The sequence below is a fragment of the Gymnoscopelus braueri genome, assembly GCF_963280865.1.
Source record: "Gymnoscopelus braueri genome assembly, chromosome: 5".
NCBI lineage: Eukaryota > Metazoa > Chordata > Actinopteri > Myctophiformes > Myctophidae > Gymnoscopelus > Gymnoscopelus braueri.
The window spans coordinates 3,677,419-3,698,723 of record NC_137606.1 but is presented as its reverse complement, the minus strand read 5'-3'; the positions used below and the strand labels follow the sequence as shown (position 1 = coordinate 3,698,723).

At 41.7% G+C, this 21,305-nt stretch overlaps 1 protein-coding gene across 1 annotated transcript; it reads right to left on the bottom strand.

Moving 5' to 3' along the window:
* Window positions 1-440: 440 nt before the first annotated feature.
* On the bottom strand, window positions 441-20,305 carry cab39 (calcium binding protein 39; the record flags this gene model as incomplete). Its single annotated transcript, XM_080427934.1, has 9 exons — window positions 20,051-20,305; window positions 14,274-14,430; window positions 12,221-12,385; window positions 9,151-9,269; window positions 5,873-6,041; window positions 4,647-4,706; window positions 2,842-2,907; window positions 1,751-1,894; window positions 441-629 (listed from the first exon to the last, which is right to left on the bottom strand). Exons 2-9 carry the CDS (start codon window positions 14,385-14,387, stop codon window positions 441-443), a joined length of 1,026 nt encoding a protein of 341 aa, XP_080284060.1. The 5' UTR covers window positions 14,388-14,430; window positions 20,051-20,305.
* Between the last annotated feature and the right edge of the window lie 1,000 nt (window positions 20,306-21,305).

The window sequence follows — 21,305 nt, the reverse complement described above, 5'->3', positions numbered from 1 at the left end:
CTCTTTTTTTAACTCGACATTTGAAGGACTGTTGCGTCATTAATGATATAACGTTAACACGTCTCAATGTGCAAGAAAGCAGCAGCATCTATTATTTTCTCTTATTTCGTTTTGAAGGAAAAACTGAAAAAAGGAAAAGAAAAGAAGAAAAAGAAAGACAAAAAATAATAATAATCAAAATGTCCACTGAGGAGCAGAGGAGTTGGCAACTTCCTGATGAGTAGATACGGGCATGTTAAGTTTGTTTTTGTCGGTTTTCCATTTTTGTTTCCTCGGAAACCAGAAACAGCAGCTGCTGGGGGGGTCGTCCATTAAGCAAGACTCGGATCTGGACCTGAATCCACATTAAATGGTCCTGGTGGCTCCTCCTCCTGTCCCTGTCCCCCTGCCCCCTCTCCCACCCCACCCCACCCCACCCCACCACCCCTCCCCCCCAGCCCTCAGGCCTCCTGGGGGGCAGGTCTCTTCAGGTCCCTGATCTGTTTGACCAGGTAGGTCTTTTCGTCGTTGAACTGTTCGTCCTCGGTCCTGTCGTTCTGGAACTTGCTGAGAAACTCGATGAGTTTGGTCTGGTTCTTCAGCAGGATGTCCAGGATGGGCTGCGTCTTGTTGGGGTTGGCCACGAACACCTGGAGAAGAAACACACACGGAAATGTCTGTGTTGGTTCGAGATAATGCCGGTCGGGGATAATTCCTATGCTTGTGGTTAATGGAGCACTTGACCAATTATATGAAGATAAGGCTGAAATTGGGTGCTCACTAAAGCTCATTATAATATGGCACCATTTCTGTCTACACGCTCTGTGTCTCACAATAGCTGTCGACAGTTCAGAAACCTGCCTACCAGTGACGTCATCTGTACGCAGGTAGGGCAGATTATCTTTATTTTAATTGATGCAAGAACAATGGCTTCTATTTCAGTGTGCCAACTTTCCAATAAGAGAAAGGCTGTAGTTTCTATTTGCTTGGAATCCCTATCGAGGATGTCATTTGTGTAGGCAGGTTTCTGAACTGGCCACAGCCCATCTCTGGGACACAGAGCGATTAGACGGAAATGGTACCAATTCATAATGAGCATTAGTGAGGACCAATTACCTTACCTCTTCACAGAAATAGCACTGGCTTACATTTCACCTGATCCCTGATGAACATGGCACATTGTGTGCTTGACTCCTGCCTTCTCCTTTTCTCCCAATCCGCAGGCCCTGCCATGACAATCTGTGGACCTGACGACGTTGCCACTGTCTTTCACACCATTTAATTCTTACCTTCCTTTTATACAAATAAACTGCTAACTTCATCTCCTGCGATTTGGTCTATCTTTTTACATTGTACACCACTGCACACTGCTCACGGGTCTGCCATGCCGGGTGTGAGTAATCCCGAAGTGGAGTTTTGGTCACTGGAACGGTGATGCACGTCACCTGTTTGTGAAGTGGGTATTTTCAAACCCTGGAGTGGATTTAGGGGAGCACAATACTCTCTCTCACACTGTGAGGTGGCTGACGCGTCGTCCACTTCGCATCGCAGATCCACCTTACAGCCTGTAAGGTGGATCCCGAACTTCTAGTTATATACATTACCAATAACTATTAGAAAAATTCACATTTCTCCAGGATATTGTAGTTCAGCAGTAATAATTGTAATATACTTCTAATTGGTAACATTAATACTCTTTTTATGATTATTATTATTACATGCTATTACTAACTATTAGGACAATTAATAAATCTCCACTGTATTGTTTTACCTTAAACACATGGAAAGCCTCAAACTGAATGTTGCGGCTTTTGTCCCGTAGTAGGTTCATCATTAGTTTCAGGTTCTCTGGCTTGCTGATGTATTTCGTCATGATGGTGAAATTATGCCGATCCAGAAGCAGCTCTCCCAGTAACTACAGTGATTCAGGGTAAGAAAACATTCGGCATGAAGCAAATAAGATAAATGTTTGCTTCTCAAAACAATTTCATGTTCACCATTTGATACAATTCTTTATCCCTAAGACTCTTAACTACATTGCAAAATCCTCAGTGTTAATTTAACTCCGACAGTGTACAAATGGAACCAAATGGACCCGTACAATTTAGGCATTTAGCAGACGCTCTTTATCCAGAGTGACTTAAAATAAGCAGTGTAATACATATACATCAAATGCAGAGAGACAGTGTAGAGCCTCAGCCAACTAGGATCATAGGTAAACCAAGAACCTAGCATCAGTCTAAACAATATATCAAAAGATAATCTGTACATAGAAACTATAGAGACTATAGGACACCAGGTAAACAATAAACCTAGCATCTGTCTAAATAACATGCCGTCTGAATTACATTTTAACCTTTGCATAAGTCTGCATGGTCGTCATGGCTAGGTCAAGTGCTACGGGCTAAGGTTGGAGTCTGAAGAGGTGAGTCTTCAGATTACTGCGGAAAATTGGGAGTGAATCTGCGGTTCTAACTGTTCCACAGTCTGGGACATGTGGAGCGTTGTCCCGGATGACACAAAATGACACAGATTAATTTCAAGCCAGGTTCATGTGCTGGCAGGCGATGCCCTTACACATAAATTAAATCTATATTAATATTCAAACAGCGATGAAAGCAGGAGTTAAATGTAACACAGGCATGCTGCTTATCAAGCAAATATTTCAGAGGGCACCAACTGAAATACGTTACGCAATCTGCTCTGTCCACAAGATGGCGCTTCATCATTAACAATGAGATGGTACTTTCAGAAACCCAACACTGCAAGAAGAAACCATCCCTCATCTAAAAATAACTCTCTAGAAAAGATGCGTACCTCAAGATATGACCCGTTTACTATAGCAAAAGCCCTAACCCTTACCTTGAGGGATTGCCTTTTAGTCACGTAGTTCTCCGAGTGGAGTAACTTCTCATATTCACTAAAGAACTGGAGAGACAGGGATAGAGAGAGACATACACAGAGAGAGAGAGAGAGAGAGAGAGAGAGAGAGAGAGAGAGAGAGAGAGAGAGGACAGAAAATATAATCTTTTAGGCTATGTAACCCACTGGTAGCCCAAATCAGATTTTTGTCCAATCCAGATTGGAAAAACACATTCCTAGGTGGTTTGAAAAGCGATTCAAGACTCAGTCTGGACACTTGGATGCCGAAGTCAGATTTATACTTTATTGTCCCAGAGTGTCAATCGCCGAATATAGTCTATCTACAAGCTCACATCACAGTGTTGTGAGCTTGTAGAGTAGCTATTTTCGGCCATTATAAGTTGTTAAACATTACCGTTGACCTATCTGCATTTCTGTTGACCTATCAATGTCTGAATACACACATCTGAATCTGATCACTTGCAAATAACAGTGTGGACAGTCAGTATTTGAGAAACAAATGGGATTTGCCTGCAGTCTGAGCAAAGCCTAAAATGTGTCATGCAGTTTATGAGTCTTGGTTCTAAACACAATGACAAGATAATAAGTGCTCTCCACCCACAGTCACAGGGACTTTGTGCTCAGAGACCACACATGACATCTCAAATGCCTGGTTTGATGTTGTAAGCATTCAGCTGCTGTCACAATATTCTGCTCATTTGCATAGAATTGGTGAAACACATCGTAAGTTCATGAAGAAGTCATGAATGACTTCAAGTTTGCTTTTAAGGCTGGAAAATGTATTGATATTATATCAATATTGTGATATGGAACTAGATATTGTCTGAGATTTTGGATATCGCATGGAAAAAGTGTCCTGGTTTTAAACCCTTTATTATACTTAAAATAAATTTAGAAAATAGAAAAATAACAAGTCACACAGTACATATTGAAGCAAGGAACCATTGAAAAAGCTTGATAAGTTATCGGAAATCCCACTACGTTAGTGACCCAAGTTTACTGAAGAAATTGTGGAAACCAAAAGGCAAATCATTACCATGTTTGGTAATTTTGGGGATTTTTCAAAGACTATTGTAGAGAGATACACAATGCCCTAGATATGTTTAAATGTGAGATGACCCCCAGATAATTAATAAAACATTATAAAAGAGGCAAGGCACCAAACTAAAATGACTAATTAAAAAATTAAAATGTAGTATTGTGTATGATACATTGCATGTTGTTTTAGGGTCTGTATGTGATCTGGCTCGTACTGACAATAGGAAATAGTTTAGTCTAAAGACAATCAGTCAATCAATCAATGAATGTATGACCATTCATGTGTGACTGGAATCCACAGTTAACAACAAGGAAGTGCAAAGGTTGTGACATGGTAGAGGTTTGTTGAGATGGCTTTGATGTAGCTCCTTAAGTTGTAAGCTATTCTCTTGGCAGGCGAGTGAGATTCACGCCATGCTACCTGTGCCACTTTGAAAGCTGCCTCTGGCACAATAAACGAATACTCATTAAAACTGCATGAGAGAAAACTGTGAACATTTCTATAAACGACTTTCAACCTGGCAGCTCCATTTTGGGCATGTCATTACAGGTGAATGCTTTAAAAAAATGTGAAACAAGTAGCAAATATAGCCGATCTACAAGCTCACAACGAGTCACGGTGTGATGCGCTGTGAGCTTTTAGATCGGCTATTTCTCTCATACGCCAAAGTATGAAATAGGGCTTTAAGTGGTAAAAAAAAAGCAATGTAGCCTCATCAGGTTTCAGGTCAGCCTGGTCTTCTTACCTTATCGTAATTCTGCTCCAGGAACTCGGCGCTCAGTAGCTTGTGTCTTGTGAGCAAGTCCTGGAAATACAAAACACAGGAGAGTGAGTAACAAAAAGAGACTTCAGGTGGTTCAAATGGTTTCTTCCTTCCAGGTCGGTCATGACCCAAAATTGCATTATAAAACAAATTGCTCCCTGCTCATCATGCCATGTCAAGTGTTACAGATGACAACCAACCTAACCATTGATGGCTCTAATAGCCAAGGTACATGCAGAATGATACGGTCAACAGGAATGATATCAAAAACAACTATTATTAACAATTATTGTCTGATGTGCATAAAATATTTCTCCTCAGACAGTCAGAAGTAATCTTGCCTTTATTATTCATATTCAATTATTGACTAATTCTTTGTTATTTTGAATTATTTACTTGTTCTATTCTGGTATTATTATTAACTGGCAGCCTATAATAAGACTAAAAACAATGGTGGTTTTCACTGTCTGGCGCTGGGTGCTCACACCAGCCTTGGAAAGCGGTTAACCTCTGAATTAGGACAACAGAAACGATACTGAGATGGGAAATGAAAAATAAGTGCTTAGGTGCTGAACCCTACAGTCTCTGTCCAAGTTTTCTATATGTATTATAATCTATCGTCTCTGTCGCGTGGAAACCTCATAAATGATGTCCAAAACAGTTACTTTTCAGGATTCAAATTCAAAAATAGGAAAAGTAGCAGATCTACTTTTGATACTTTTGTGTGACGCTGTAGAATGATGATCAAGTCGGGCATTAATTTACGAAAAAACACGAAAAGTTAAAATATGGACTGAGATAAGAGGTTTCTGCCCGACAGCGACGCTATATTAAAAGCCTAAAAAGGAGGCCAATCTGGAATACAGCCATATCAATACTTGGGCCTGAGTTTAACTCACCCTACATAATGTCTGCTACAACTGCAAATGTCAACCACTGTAGCAGTTTGTCAGGCAGGGAACTTTTGAAATTAGCATGCCATTACATAATTGTTGTTGTTTTTGCAATATACAGCACAGTAGGTCTATAGAGATTGAGACTCGTGACTTCATACGTACACCTTTAAAAAACCCTGTGCAAAATCTAGGAAAATGAGGCCTAACAGTGGCAGATGTTCAGAGCATTAATTAAAACCAAAACGCATACAGGCCTGATTAATATGGACATCTCTTCAGGTCAAGCAGCTGCCTTAGCAAAGCAGTACTCACTTTAAAAGTGGCAAATGCATCCGAGGCGATGTCGAAAGTAGACATCTCCACATATCTGAAGAAGTCGTAGAACTGCTCCGACCACAGGGTGATCTTGGCCAGCGGCTCATGTCTGATGCACTCTCTCAACATGATGCCGCAGTTCAGGGCGATCTCTGGAGACTCGTACCTGGACACAGCAACAACACAGGCTCCAGTTAGCATTCTCAATAGGGCTGTCTCTCACTCAGCCATGCACACGCAGAGTCACTGAACACATACGTACAGTAACCACACTACAAAGAAATGACTAGGACTGCAACCATCGATTCGTTGTTGTCGGGGAGAAAGCTCTTATCTCCATATTCTAACTTTTTGTGTTCTTTCGAAAATTAATGCCCTACTTGATCATACTACAGCAGGGATATTCAACTAGATTAGGCAGGGGGCAGTCATGGGCCACAAGACCGCGACAAAAAAAAACATTTAACCACTTGTTGTGTGCTATAGGTGCGATAGGACACAATAATGGACACATTGTGTCCATTATTGTGTGGACATTGTGTCCATTATGGTAACTTATTAGGGCCTGCTTCATACTGCATCCATGCATTTTGATGTTTGATAGGAACATTTCTGTGTCAGTCCTTTATAGTGCACAGGCTTAGATTTTGATATTAAGAAAATAAGTAGATATTTCAGTATGTTCTGTGCAAGGGTCCCTGGCATGGAAGCATCTTTGTAAAAAGAGTATTGGGGACCAGGTGAAGTGTTTTTTTTTTTTTTAAACACTTTTTTATTGGGGATAATTCAATAGTATGTCAAAAGTCATTGCATACAAAGTCATTGCATATAAAGTCACCCCCATTTTTTTCTTTTTTTCTACACATCACAAGACAAACCAAAACACAACATGCAATCCCCCCCAAACAGAAAACTACAAATAAACAGAAAAAACAAAACAACGACGTAACTGAAATTAAGTACTAAAAAATTAAAAGTACAAGCAAGGTCATGGGTCACATCATGGGTCACAGCCATTGTCATTGTTTCATATTCACCCAAGGGAGGGACACTGAAATCCACTGTCCGCTACACTTGCTGCCCACAGAGCGTTCTATTCTGGAGAGGTCTGCTTATTAAAGTATTCAATGAAAGATCTCCATGATTCAAAGAAGCCTTCAGTGGTTCCTCTAAGAGAGAATGAAGTGTTTATGTTCGTATGAATGAAAGGATATTTCATTTTGTTTGTTTTGAGTACCTGGGTGATAAGAGCACAAGGTCTTATGATGTATTTGAAGTGGATGAGGAACTCAGAAATAGTTACAGATGGATGGTTTGTGATGGATGCACTGCACTCAAAAACCCATGTTGTGCTTTGTAGTTAATAATCATAATAATTGCCTTGAAAGCTTTTGCCTTACTTGAAAGCTACATTATTCTGAAAGTAGTTAGAAGCATGGACGTAGACAACATTTCCGGCTGTTTTGTTTCTTTGTACCATGAAAAGGTCTTTATACTTTTAAAATATATTTCTGGGGCTTCTTCTGCCTTTATTTAAGAGGACAGTAGACTGACAGGAAATATGGAGAGAGATGGGGGGGTGACACACAGCAAAAGCCGTCGGGATCAGGAGTCGAACCCGCAACACACTGTTAAGACTGGATTACCAGCCTTTGTGGTATGTGCCTGGACCGGTAGGCCAGCAGGCACCCCAATACTTTTACTTTTGCCAGATGCTTAAATACATATGAAGTGAGCTACTTTAACAATTTGACCCAAGGGATTTTCTTATGGCGTGACTTACATTTACCCGCATTTGGGTTCCTGTAGCAGTGTCTTGACTGCAAATGCAGTACCGTTAATTTCGGACCCTGAGTGTCCCAAATCACTAATATTCCTCCATTCTAAATAGTAGCCTACATTTTCTTCTTATCTGTTAATGGTTGATTAACCATTAACAAGCTTCAGTAAACGGTTAAGAAAAACATTCAAAATGGTCATCCTGTACAACCAACCATATAATAAATATTTACATTTAATTTAACATTGGAACATGTAAAAAGAACATGTTCCAGGGGGCACAAGAAAGCTCCGCTGGGGCCGGATTTGGCCCGCGGTCCGCCAGTTGAATATCACTGTACTACAGCGTCAAACAAAAGTAGCAAAAGTAGAAAAGAAGCGACGCGTTTTGAGCTCATAGATCTGCTGCTTTTGCCATTTCTGAATTTGAATCCTGAAAAGTAACAGTTTTGCACATATGAGGTTTTCACCCGACAGAGACAATCTACTGGTAGATTGTTTTTGATTAATCAAATTAACGATTAAACTGATTATTTCCAATGGGGTCTAGATAAAAACAATGGTGATGTCGGGGTGAACCACTTTCCCCCTCAGTAATCCAGGCAATTTTACATTTGAAAATATGTGCGGCCAATATTTTATACAAGATTGATTGCTTGGTTAGCTGAGACTCTTTCAACCTTGGTGTCCATATTTTGGGCATGTTATACTGTAGGCCAAACTTTTCAAAGAAATGCGATTACATTACATACTCAGCGAGAGAACTTTTAATTCCTTAACTACTTAAACACTATATACTCATTTGACCAGGGTCCCCCAGTGGTCTTTTCCTTGAACCCCAAATCTTTTCCCTCTATACCAAATCTCTTCACCGCAAATAGCCGACCTACAAGCCCACAACTTGCAGATATGCTATTTTCGTCTAATGTTCAGATATTTTCATAGAATATTGTTCACCTATTATGACATGTCCAAGGGACGCTAGGGTTCAAGTAGCCTGGGAAGCAAAGCTTTTCGGGTCTATGATCCGGTCGGGAGCGGAAGTAGCCCTACGTCACCATGCGCGTCATCCGCGTCATCAGGTGACCGGATCGCACAATCCGGAAAGACGTCACCCCAAAATAGGTCCGTCCTAATAAAATCCTTGATGCGGCGTAGTTTAGCTTATTTTTTAAATATAAATGTGAGTGTACTTTCCGGAGACTATTTAGCGTCTGTATTATCCCACGGGGAAATTCTATTCCATTTAAATAGGGATTGGGGAACCAAAACAAAGCGTTGTTTTCCTCTTTCCTCCGAGGCTTTCCTCCGAGGTGGAAAGACTGGTGACGCGAGGTTAGTGTTCAAGTGGTTTTTAATGGCACCGAGGCGGAATGTTGGAAATTCTGATACTGTTCATATAGAAATGAGAGGCTGTATTCACTGTGTGTGCGTGTGCGTGTGCGTGTGCGTGTGTGTGTGTGTGTGCATGCATGCGCGCAGGTGCGTCTCCTCACCCCTTCAGCAGCATAAAGAGGATGTTCTGTTGGGTGCAGAGGTACTCCACCGTGGGCGTACGGGTGCCGATCTGACGCCTCAGGATGTTGTTAAAGATCTGAGCCACATCCTTCTTCCCCTGTTGGCCACACACAGACACAACACAGGCCAACCTCAGTTATCCAAGATCACTGGGAACCATGCTCAGGTTTTGATGACCGAAACATTTACAATGTTTTCTGCAAAGACTATCCATGTCTTATCCAATACAGCAGGGGTTCTCAAACGTTTTTATGCCACAAACCCATTTTATGGTGGAAATGTTTGGCGACCCCACAAGATATTTATAGTGCAATTTCAAAGTGGATATAAAGAATATCTTCAAATAAAACCATAATTTTTTGGCCTTATATATGAATATTTATTAAAAAAATTAATTAAAGCAGTGATTGCTGAAGTGATTCCTTGTTCGATCATTAGCAATTGATATTAAGTTGCTATGTGTGCAGTTTGTGAACGAAGCTGCACAAATCGCAGAGTCCAGTGGCAAAGCCACACAATGTTGACTATAGTGGTGATGGTCTACGCCTCATTTGGCCAAATGGAAATAGATATAAATCGTCTCTGTCAGGTGGAAACCTCATACTGCATGTCCAAAACTGTTACTTTTCAGGATTCAAATTCAAAAGTAGCAGATCTACAAGCTCAAAGTGCTTGGCTTCGGACCGCATTTAGAGCTTGTAGATCTGTTACTTTTGACGCTTTTGTGTGACACTGTAGTATGATCAAGTAGGGTGTTAATTTACGAAAAGACACAAATATTTAGAATATGGAGATAAGAGGTTTCTGCCCGACAGTGACGAAACACTAATACCAATAACAACAGAAGTGTTTCACAATGAATGAATGAATGTTGGCGTTAACTAAGGCAGGCATTCAACAAAAAAGCTAATTCTTCATGCATGGATGGATTTTCAACAACAACCCAACTTTCTCATGCTTTCACTTTCCCTTCACAAGGCTTTTCAGGCTGATTCATGGCTAAATGTGGTTCAGTTTCGTGGTGTTATGCATGTAGCGCCATGAGCTGTGATAGTCTACTTTTGTGGGGACGGACACACACAGACCAACACTGTTCTAGACATCTTAAAAAAGAAACCGACCCGGTGAGGTAGACAAGCTTTGATGAGTGAGGTTCAGATAATTACGCTTAAAAGGATGATAACCCACAAACTTGAGTTTTAAGATTGGTATCAAGGCAGTGAAAGCGGCGGAGGTTGACATATTACATCTCGTTTTGAGATGTTGGCTGGAAACTGTGATAATAAGTGATACTTTGCATTGGAATATGTCAATTAGCATCACTGCAGTGGCAAAAGACTTGCATATTCAATGTCTATCCTTCTGCTGCGAAATCTGTTTTCAAATGCAGCGTTGCATCAGTAGAGTGAAGGAAGGCAGAGGTCTTCTCCAGATAACGGGGACAGACGTCACGTAGCTACTATGAGAGATGAGCAGGCGACGATTTCAACACCTGCGCAGTGACAATATCAATCTGGTCAATGTACTTTCCCGTACTAATTGCATGATATGTGCACGGCAGCACGTCTTGTGCCTCTGGGCGTGCTCCCATGCGATAATTAATTTGTATCCTTTCCTGTTCCAATGCAGAGGAGGATGACGCGGAGAGTAAAAGACGCTGAGACAGACAGCACGACAAAGTGACTCATCGTGTGATGGAGTGACTCACGGGAGCCCACAGCAGTAGCTAGCACACACAGAGCCTGGTTCTGACATATTGCAGGGCGAGCCACTCAGTCAGGTACAACCCAGCATCTGTCCACCTGCACGTTACATTTCCAAAGAAGTGTGTCTCAACTCGGCTTGCGCATAACGCAGTCCTCCCTCCAGTCTACGTGAGATAGACTTATGTTGTCTCACCTCTCCCATTGTATGATAAATCCACGTAGGCAAGCATGCATCATGCATACACGTTTTTCTTGAGGTTTGTTCAAGAGCCAGACCGATATATTGGTCTGGCCGATTATATCAGCCATTATTTGACTTGTTTGATGGCATCGGTATGGGCAATTATGCAACCAATGTGTACCAATTCTTTACCACTTTCAACCTGGAGTCCCTATTTGAAAAGTTTCAAAAGTTTCCAAACATTATTAAAGTTTTTTTTTAATTGCAGGTTAACAAGAACTTGTAGATCAGCCATTTTGGAATAAGGCTTTAGTGGTTAAATAAATTAAAGTTCAGTTAATGTTTATTTTATATTTTCGTACTTGCTTGTTCATAAAAATGTCCATCAAAACATAATTAATCAGTGGTCTAGGACTCTCCAAAATCAGGATCGGCATCAGCCCCAAAAATCAACAACAACAAAAACAGTACTGTCTTTATCTATACTGTATCTTGTATAAGGCACCTTGAGCTACATTCCGTCTATGACAATGGTTCTCAAAGTGGGGTCTGCAGACCCCCAGGGGTCATTGAGGGGGTTCCAGGGGTGCCCTAAATTATTGATAGTTAGGAATCAAATGGAATCTTGCTGGTCTGTAACTCAGTGCACAAATGTTACCAAATGGACACGTAAGGGTCCATCTGGTTCCATTTTTGCACTCTCAGAGCAACTAGGTCACTTTAAACCTACAAGCTCTACCTGCGACCTAGAAGCTCTTAACGCGTGTGACGCGTTGAGAGCTTGTATTTTCAAAAATATCTTGGGAAAAAAAGTGAAAAGTGAGTCCTTGGCTCAAAAATATGTTTAGATGGGGGGTCCGTGGTCAAATTATATTAATTTGTGGGGTTTTCTTGACATGAAAATGTTTGAGAACCACTGGTTTAAACAACATTAGGAAGCAAGCCCAAATAAGCAACTACACGTTAGAAACAAGTCCAAAAATACCGCAACCCACAACTATCAATATTTACAAGCAACTTCACAGAAAACCAAGCCCAAAGTCGCTTATAATAAGCAGACATGGCAACACTGCCACTGATCTATGAATTGAAAGGTGCCGCCGTACACATTCTGGATCACTGTTGTCACGGTGTTGCCGGGCGGACTGGTTCTTCTCTCACCTCAAAGTCGATGAGCTGCAGGTCTGCTACGAGGGTGCTGAGCAGGCCGCTGTTGTAGAGCTCTTGAGCCAGCTGGGCCACCGCCTCCGTCTGCGGCTCCTTCTCATTAGTGCCGTACAGGATCTCCTTCATGGCCACAAGGCTCTTCGACACCTCCTCTGTGGCCTGGACGGACGGACGGACGGACGGACGGACAGACAGAGACAGACACAGGAGTGGAGAGAGACACATTAGTTCATTCTTCTCTATCCTTATTGACAAAAATGCATATCGTCGCCGTCAACCAGAAAACCTGTATCTCCATATCTCATCTTTTTCTAAAAATAAATGCCCTATTTTATACTTCATGACAGTGGCATCTTGCCACACAAAAGTCGCGACAAGATGCATTGTGAGCTTGTAGATCGGCTATTTTAGCAATGTTTTGAAGTTTTTGCCTATAATTACATTTACACAGTAGGGATGCCAGGTTGACAATAATAATTATTTAACCAATGAAAAGTATTAACAAGAGCTTGTTACTACATAACTACAGTGCATCCATTGGAACACAGGTTCTTTTTTCCACCCAACAGCTAAAATATGAAAAATATACATACCTGTCAAAAGGATAAACACACATTAAATGAAGTACATACCAAAAAGACTACACCACACACTACCAGTCAGTGAGTTTTCTCATAGCGATAACTCATAGGAAAAAAATGGTGACACTAATAACTGTCTTCACCAGCCTCTCCTGTTACCTGCAAGGAGGAGGTGATCAGAGATGATGTGTCTATGGTTGTCACGATCATGACATTTTAGTTGACAATTAATTGTCATAAAACTAATTGCGAATAACACATTTTTGTACTGTTTTTTGTAAATAAAAATTCCTGTTTGCCTTTTAGTTTGCCAAACATTGCACAGAGCAGATATGACAAAATAATTAAATATACAAAGAAATGACTGACGATGACTGCTTGGTACTAATAATCAAAATGAGTAATGTGCTATGGCCAAAACAGTAAACAGCCATGTGGCGCATAGGTCAGGAGCCTATCTCTTGTTTCTGTAGCGTGAGGTGGCTTGATGTACAAGTACACCCCCTGGACATGATGTACTGGAAGAAGCCCAAGAAATCCACGTTGAGGCCTTTAGGAGGGCCATTCAAGCAAGACGCAAAGGGAGCCTGCAGTACCACCACGGGCCAAGATACCATCACGCCAGAATGAAATGTTTGGAGCGGGGGAGTCTGGTGCAACGCTCAGGTCCTGGACCTGGTGAGACGGAGGAGGAGCCCGGCCAGGAGGCCATCCACAGAGCCTAGCCCCTCCACGTGCCAGAGCCTCCGCTTTCCCCCGTTCCTGGCAGAGTAGTTTCGGACAAGCGTATTGAGTGGCCTGTCTTTCCCTATTTAGGACTGACCGTGGGTAGCTACCTGGGACGTAAGTCAGGGCTTGATCAACCCTGGCTGGGTCACCTGGGCGAGGGTGTATGTTGCGAGACCCGAAACATCCTATGAACCCAGGCTACAACACTGATGATACGTCCCAGGTGCATCCATGTGATGTTTTTTCGTTGTACTGTACAAGTACACCCACTGGACATGACGCTAGTATGTTGCAGGGACTTGGGAATCCAACCCTTGATGCTGGGCATTGTTGGGTACCATTTTTATAGTCTTTGGTATGACTAGGCCATGGATTGAACCCCGACCTCCCAAACTCAGGGATTGGTCTCACTAACCACAAGGCCACTGAGCTGGTATGGGCAAAACAGGCCATTCATTGAATATAATTGTATACTTTCCAAAAACAGCAGAAATAGCTGCTCTGAAAGCCCCCAACGTGTAGCATCATGACGCGTTGTGAGCTTGTAGATCGGCTGGTTTCGCTATTTTTCAATAGATGAATTCATACACGATACTGACGATTATGCAAAATCATTGTTATTATTTCAAATAATTGCCATCAGGCAATTATGTAACATAATTGTGAGAGGCCTTGAAATTCCAATCTTGGAAATGGTTCGCAGGAAAGTAACTGAGAAGAAGCGCTGCCAACAATACCTTCTCTGCCTTCTTGTCGGAGATGTCATGCTTCTCCAACACCGTCATGCTGTCCTTCAGGTTCTTGACGATGTCCGCTGGCGACTTGTGGGACTTGCCGAAGGGGAAAGGCATGGTGGATTGTTACCAGGGGGCGACCAGGCAGCGCGCTGTCCACCTAAACAGACAGGGCAAGACGAGAAAGGGCGGATCAGAGCCCTGGGAGGACAGGAGATGAGGATGACTTCAAAGGAGGCGTGTAAACGCTAATCTAAGCGTTCCTAAAATTGGAAGATATTACTCACTCTGAATAATGAGCAGAAGTGAGAGAATATGAGAAGAACAAAAGCCTAGACTTCAGCAGTACGTAACGTAATGCATAATCTTGGACACTTAAAACAAGAGTGCTGGCTAACAATGGACCAGTCAGCACCGAGGATCTAATCTGTCATTACTAGAATCCAGTTATGGTTTACAGAGTTCCTCTGAATCCTCTCACGATAAAACAGAGCACAGAGATAGAAAGGAGGGAACTAAAATACAGGCTATGACTCACCAACGATTCATAAGGCACAACTGTGCTCAGATAACGATGATATCACACAAGTCTGGACAGAGGCAGATGAAACCCGATTTTAAGAATAGCAGGAGTAGATAACAGCCAATGTGGCGTTTGATGATGAATACACACTTTGAACTTCTTGAACTTAACCCTCTCTCATGAAACTAGGTCTATAGGTCCTGTGTTTCTTAACTGCCATCACAAATGAATGGCAGTGGGATGTGGCGATTAATCATTATCTATCTATCTATCGCACCTAGATATAGAAGACTTATGACAGATTAATTCAGCAAAATAACTTTTATTTTAATTTTAGGTCTCTCTCATCTTCGTCATCCGACTGATCGCTCATTACAAGGCTGTAAGCAAAAGAAACAGTAATACAATTATAAAATGACAATAGGATGCATAAAACAAAAGTACAAATTAATAGATACAGTTACAGTGCAGAGGAGAAAAGAAAAGAGCAAAAACAAAAAGACAGCAGCAAACAGAAAGGTCTTTAGTTGTGTTTTAAACAAAATAAGAGTGGCAGCAGACCTGCTGTTTTGGGGGAGTTTGTCCCAGATATGTGGTGCATAAAAACTAAATGCTGCTTCCCCACGTTTATTTGAGAAAGCAGACCTTTCCCAGGTGACCTGAAACAGTACCTAAACCCTGACATAATTCATATCGTCCTTTGCATGACCCTCTCCCCCAAACACTGGTTATAACCTATCTACAGTAAGTAAACACTGGCATGAGTTTCACACACACAGTTTCTCAATGAACATAATGTGTCAGTCCAAGAGAGACTCGAATCATGAGTCCACACACACACACCCTCAACTTAATACAACACTCAACCAATTCATAAAGATGAAGTAGCAGAAACCGTCGAGTCCCTTTCATGCAGCCACCATGTGGCCCTAACTAGGTCACTTTACAGGAGACTTTATCCGACACACACGTTCCCTGGCCCGCCCATCATCAACCTTAACCTCAACATGTGACGCATTAGCAGCTTTAAAATCCCTCGTGGTGTATATCAATTAACCAAACAAACCCTAGTCCTAGCATCCCTATTCTGGGCATGTCATGTAATAGGTGAACATTCAGCAATAATAAGCAACATTTGGTGAAGATAGCCGATCTACAAGCTCACAACTCAATGGGTTGTGAGCTTGTAGATCGGCTAATTTCGCCATTTGTGCAAACGTATAGGGTTTAACTCGTTAAGCTTAGTGCAGGACTAGGTGCGTCTCTGGTGTGGGTGGGCCCATATGCTATATCAACACTTATCACCACCAGCACTGATAAGTGTCGGCGCTGATATGGCCCTACATTTGTCTTCTGAGCTCAGATAGTGGCTGTAGGGTCAAATAGGATGACTGGGTCAACTCTTCTGAGAACTGAAGGAAAAGAAACCAAAGTTTCTTCTTCAGAAATAAAAGGTGTCTGTCTGATAGGATGGATGGTCAGACAACTTTAAGTGCCAGTGGTGTGTGTCTGTCTGTGTGTGTGTGTGTGTGTGTGTGTGTGTGTGTGTGTGTGTGTGTGTGTGTGTGTGTGTGTGTGTGTGTGTGTGTGTGTGTGTGTGTGTGTGTGTGTGTGTGTGTGTGTGTGTGTGTGTGTGTGTGTGTGTGTGTGTGTGTGCATTGAATATGGATTTATAGAGAGCCAATAGCCTGATATGGACCTATTTACAGTTAGTCTCCTGTGACCTCTGAACTAAAGATGTTAACAATTATTTGATTATCAATTGATTGCTAATAACAATTTATATTCTTATTAAACAAGGGTGACTCACTTTAAAACACTTCTCTGGGGTCATTTTCATGTCTACTCTGACTTTAGTGTGCACCCTGACCCAGGGCTGTTTTTATGTTGTTTGATTCAATATTTGGAAATGTCATATTCGTTTGATCGACACGCCCCCCTCCTATATAAGCCCATTCAACTTCAAACTCCATGTTACCCACGTTAGACTCATTGAAAACATATCCTTGCTTTTACAGACAAACTCCTTCTGCCAATCAGCACATTTTTGCCAAATCGGGATGGAAGAACAAATGTAATGGCAAATGCAATTTCCACCAAGAAACTTCGCTAGTGCATTGTTCTTGTTTAATTGCTGTGATTGCATCTATTTCAACAACAACTGTATAATAGCTTGGCTGTTACTGTATTATTACAGCATTAAAGTCCTCATGACAAGGCAATGAATCATATTTGATTCTACATTCCTTTAAAAAGTAGCCAACAGGACAAGGCTATGAGTGACAGCTTGTCAACCAGTGTCAAAGTTACTTTGCACGTCTCTGCTTCTGGTGACTGATATTTACCATTGCCTTTGCAACCAGAGGGATTATGTTAATGTGGTTAGTGCTAAATGCTTTTTCACTCTTATAGTAGCCTGGTACATAATATATTCCATTTCATATTCTATATTCTATTTCACGTAACATTTATTTTAGTTATACTACAACAATTCCCCTTTCTCAAATGGTACAAAAAAAATTTGATTAAGGAATTATAACACGCATGTTGTATTCTGTATATCATAAGCTATATTTAGCTTTTTAAGTTATAGATAGACCTATTGATCCCAAGGGATATTCAGATACTCAGGAAAATCATAGATTATCAATTAATTAATGATCAATTGATAACGTAATGTAAACAACTATAAAATAGTGGAATTTTACATCCTTCCTACCTAAAGTTTGTTCCAGGGGACCCCCATAAGAGAAAATGTGTCAAGATTTGTTGTGAACTTGTAGAACGGCCATTTTCAAATAAACGAAAAATTAAATAGGGCAGTGCCGTAGTGTCTAAACTGTTACTCATTTTGACCCCTTTGAACCCCCTTGAGGACAAGAACCCGTGGGGGTCCCCAGACCCCACTTTATGAGACCCACTGACCTAAACCAAAAGCTTGTTGCTGTCAAAAAGCGTCCCCTGTAACGTCTTGGCAGAGGGTCCACATTTAGAACGCTGAACTAGAGCCAGGAATACAACCAAGCAGTACTTAAGTGGCAGTGACAGTCCATCATTCATATCGGATGTGTCATGTCATGCGTGTGACCTCGCTGAAATAGAAACTCGACTGTCCTCGCTCTGAACTCTGCTCCCTCGGTGGCCGGCCGGCCCGGCGGCAGAGTTCTTCCTCGCTAATTCTTGATTAATCTCTGCGGCGCACACCTCCTTCCCACCTCGCCAGGTGGCCAAATCCGCCTTTCACTATCTCCTAGACAGCAGGCAGCATTCTGACCTGCTTCAGTGTCCATGACGCAAATAGGACGCCTGCCTCGGTGCCTCCACATATGGCAGGTTAAACAGCACAGCAGCTGCCGTGCCTACCTCACCACCCAACTCTGATGTGAAATCTGGTGGCTTTGAGCTTGGAGGGACTCTGCAAGACTTCTTCCCCACATAATCCTAAGTGTTAATTTATCCATTTGTAACTCAGAGTGTACAAATGCAAACCAAATGGACCATTGGACCCGTCACATTTCTACACTCTCAGAGTTCAATTATTAGAGATGCAGGCTTGACTCTTCACACAGATTTATCATGAGCTAGAAAGACATTTTTAAAAGAACTATGTGATGATGTGAACAACACAACGTATATGCACACAGCAATAAAACAATCCTTAACTTAATTTTCTCACCTATTCACTAGTGTTTTTTTGTTTTTTGCCATTAGTTAAAAGTCCAGAGCAAAGTGACTGTGCCTCTACACTTGTCTAACAGCCAGTCTCACCTGCTCTCAGCTAACGTGGCCTGTATTCTATTTAAAAAATCACTGTCCACCAAACAACAGTGCTGGTGTGTGTGTGTGTGTGTGTGTGTGTGTGTGTGTGTGTGTGTGTGTGTGTGTGTGTGTGTGTGTGTGTGTGTGTGTTGCCTGTAGCAACAGTAAACCCACCAAGGATGAGTCAGTGATGTCACATCTAAGTGTCATGATCTAGCGGAAGTGATTCAGATTCAGACCCTTGGACCAAAACAAAACGCTCTCCAAAAAATGACTTGTTTTGTTAGTTTTATTTTAATGTATTTGTCAAGCGACTCTTGCCATGCATGACTACAATTTTTACTAACAAGCTTGTAGATCTTCTATTTTCGGGTTTTCTTACTAATAAAAATAGCACAATCAACAGGAAGTAGACATTTTAATTAAAAAACAATCAGTACTGGGTTTTGTGATGTTCTATATTGTCTGAATCAGCTTTGTTTGAGTTTGTTTATGTGCTAAAAGAGTGACTTTTAGGGCTGTTTTACTGTACAATGTAAGTCAACAAGGAGCATATTTAGAATTCTCAATGTCTAATCAAAAGAGCAATTATTTTGTATTTATTGTTCACCTTTGGAGTTACATGCCAACGTATGACTACACAATCCACACGTCTACTAAAGTGGTCTTGCCCTTTAAACTCACTAATATTGCAGCTGTATGGATAGCTTGAATTATCCTCTTTCGTTGTCTATCTTCTAAAGCTCGTTTAATACAATCAGATAGGACTTTTCTGTTTGGATGTATGGGCTGTCAAGGGTTGTAATTGCAACTCTAGATTCCAGATATTAAAAACAGGATCTATGAGTTGCTTGCGGCTAGGCTACATAGGCTACTTTGCTATTTTTCTATATTATACTTATTTGTAACTTAATTATCATTTTTTTACTGCCAAAATATATCTGCTATGTTCAGTGCACGACACTGGCAGTATAGTATAAAGTATAAATCAGGCATAGGGTGCGTTCGGAAATACAGCACTGAGCGCACTGGCCAATACAAACTAATAGGCGAGTGCGCTCCGGTGTGCAATATCCGAACGCACCCTTAAACAGACAGAGCGCAAGGGTTTGTGACGTCACCGACACATCCTTGGCGCTTTGCCTCGCAGCAGCAGGCCTGTGGTCCAGGCTTGTAGCTCCACTGCTAGCAACATGAACTTAAAACCACATGAACATGTCTGAGCAGCAGCGTCAGATACCACTGGCGAAAACTGGCGTGGATCGCCGCTTCGAGCAGCACGTTGGGTCTGGTTAGCATGCGATCATCACACTGTCGTTCCCCCCAACACCATCATCATCATCATCAATCCCCCCAATATGTCTGCTCAACATCATCATCATCACCACTAGCCAAGGCTAGGAGGCTAGCATCTCCGTCTGCTAGTGATGAGCAGCACCAGTCTAAAGTACAATGGCTTCACGGCTACAGTTTAGATCAAATAAGCACAAGATCAAACCTTCTTGAACGATGTTCTTCTCACTTGGTCTCCTCGATCCTCCGATTTGTCTGGATCTGCACAACAACAAAAAAAAAAGAGGCAATTTTTTGGGGACGCTGGAGTTGAACGAGAAACTCCTTTGTTTTCCTTGTTGTGCGTCGCCTCCCCTGGTTTGTAAAGTGATGGTGTGGCCCACTGTTTCCTAGTTCTTTCTCTCTTAGTGCGACTGTGTAGGTTTAGCAATGTGGCTGCTGCTCTGGGGCTGTCACTGGGAGCTAGGTTGGATCTGGCGCCCCCCCACTGGCTGGATGAGGTTATGGCAACAATACTGGTTGCTTAGACTTGGGGTCTTCAACGGGGAGGGGGGGGGTGTCCTCAGAGTTACTACAGGGGGTCCACCAAATCTTTGTGTGATAAGAACTTTTGGTGTAGAGGGAAAAAAAGAGCTGATCAAGTATAGTGCCAAAGGTCAAGTTCACTGGATATTGAGGGTTTAAGTGAAATAAACAAAAAACATAAATTCACACAACACCGATAGTCTATGAAGCTATCTATGAAATCAATTAAAAAGTTTAATCTGCATCACAAGTTTATACAATATGTAGTGTGGGGGTCCCTGCTTCATCCCTCTCTCATCTAGGGGTCCTTAATCTCTCAAGAACAGATTCTGCTCTGCGTTGAGATAGTACAAACAGCAGAGGGCGCTGTTTTTCATTCTCACTGGCTCTGGGTTCCCAGATTGAGGGGTCCTTGGCCTGAAAAACGTTGAAGCTTAGAGGGAAGGTGGCAAATATCCAGCAGAGGGCGCTCTAAGCCCATAACAAGAGCCCAAGGCAGTGTTGAGAGACTAGTGACGAATAGTCCCTACTAAGTTGTTGTCATTGATGTAATCAGTAAAAGCTCAGTAGCAGCTAAATGTATTTATTTACAAAAGAAAGATCTCTATCTATCTATCTATCTATCTATCTATCTATCTATCTATCTATCTATCTATCTATCTATCTATCTATCTATCTATCTATCTATCTATCTATCTATCTATCTATCTATCTATCTATCTATCTATCTATCTATCTACCTATCTATCTATCTATCTATCTATCTATCTATCTTATTTTGGACAATTCTCAGACCCAAGTCCAGAGGATGCTCTCTCTGCTATATAGAGATTAAAGTGAAGAGAGTGTGTGTGTGTGTGTGTGTGTGTGTGTGTGTGTGTGTGTGTGTGTGTGTGTGTGTGTGTGTGTGTGTGTGTGTGTGTGTGTGTGTGTGT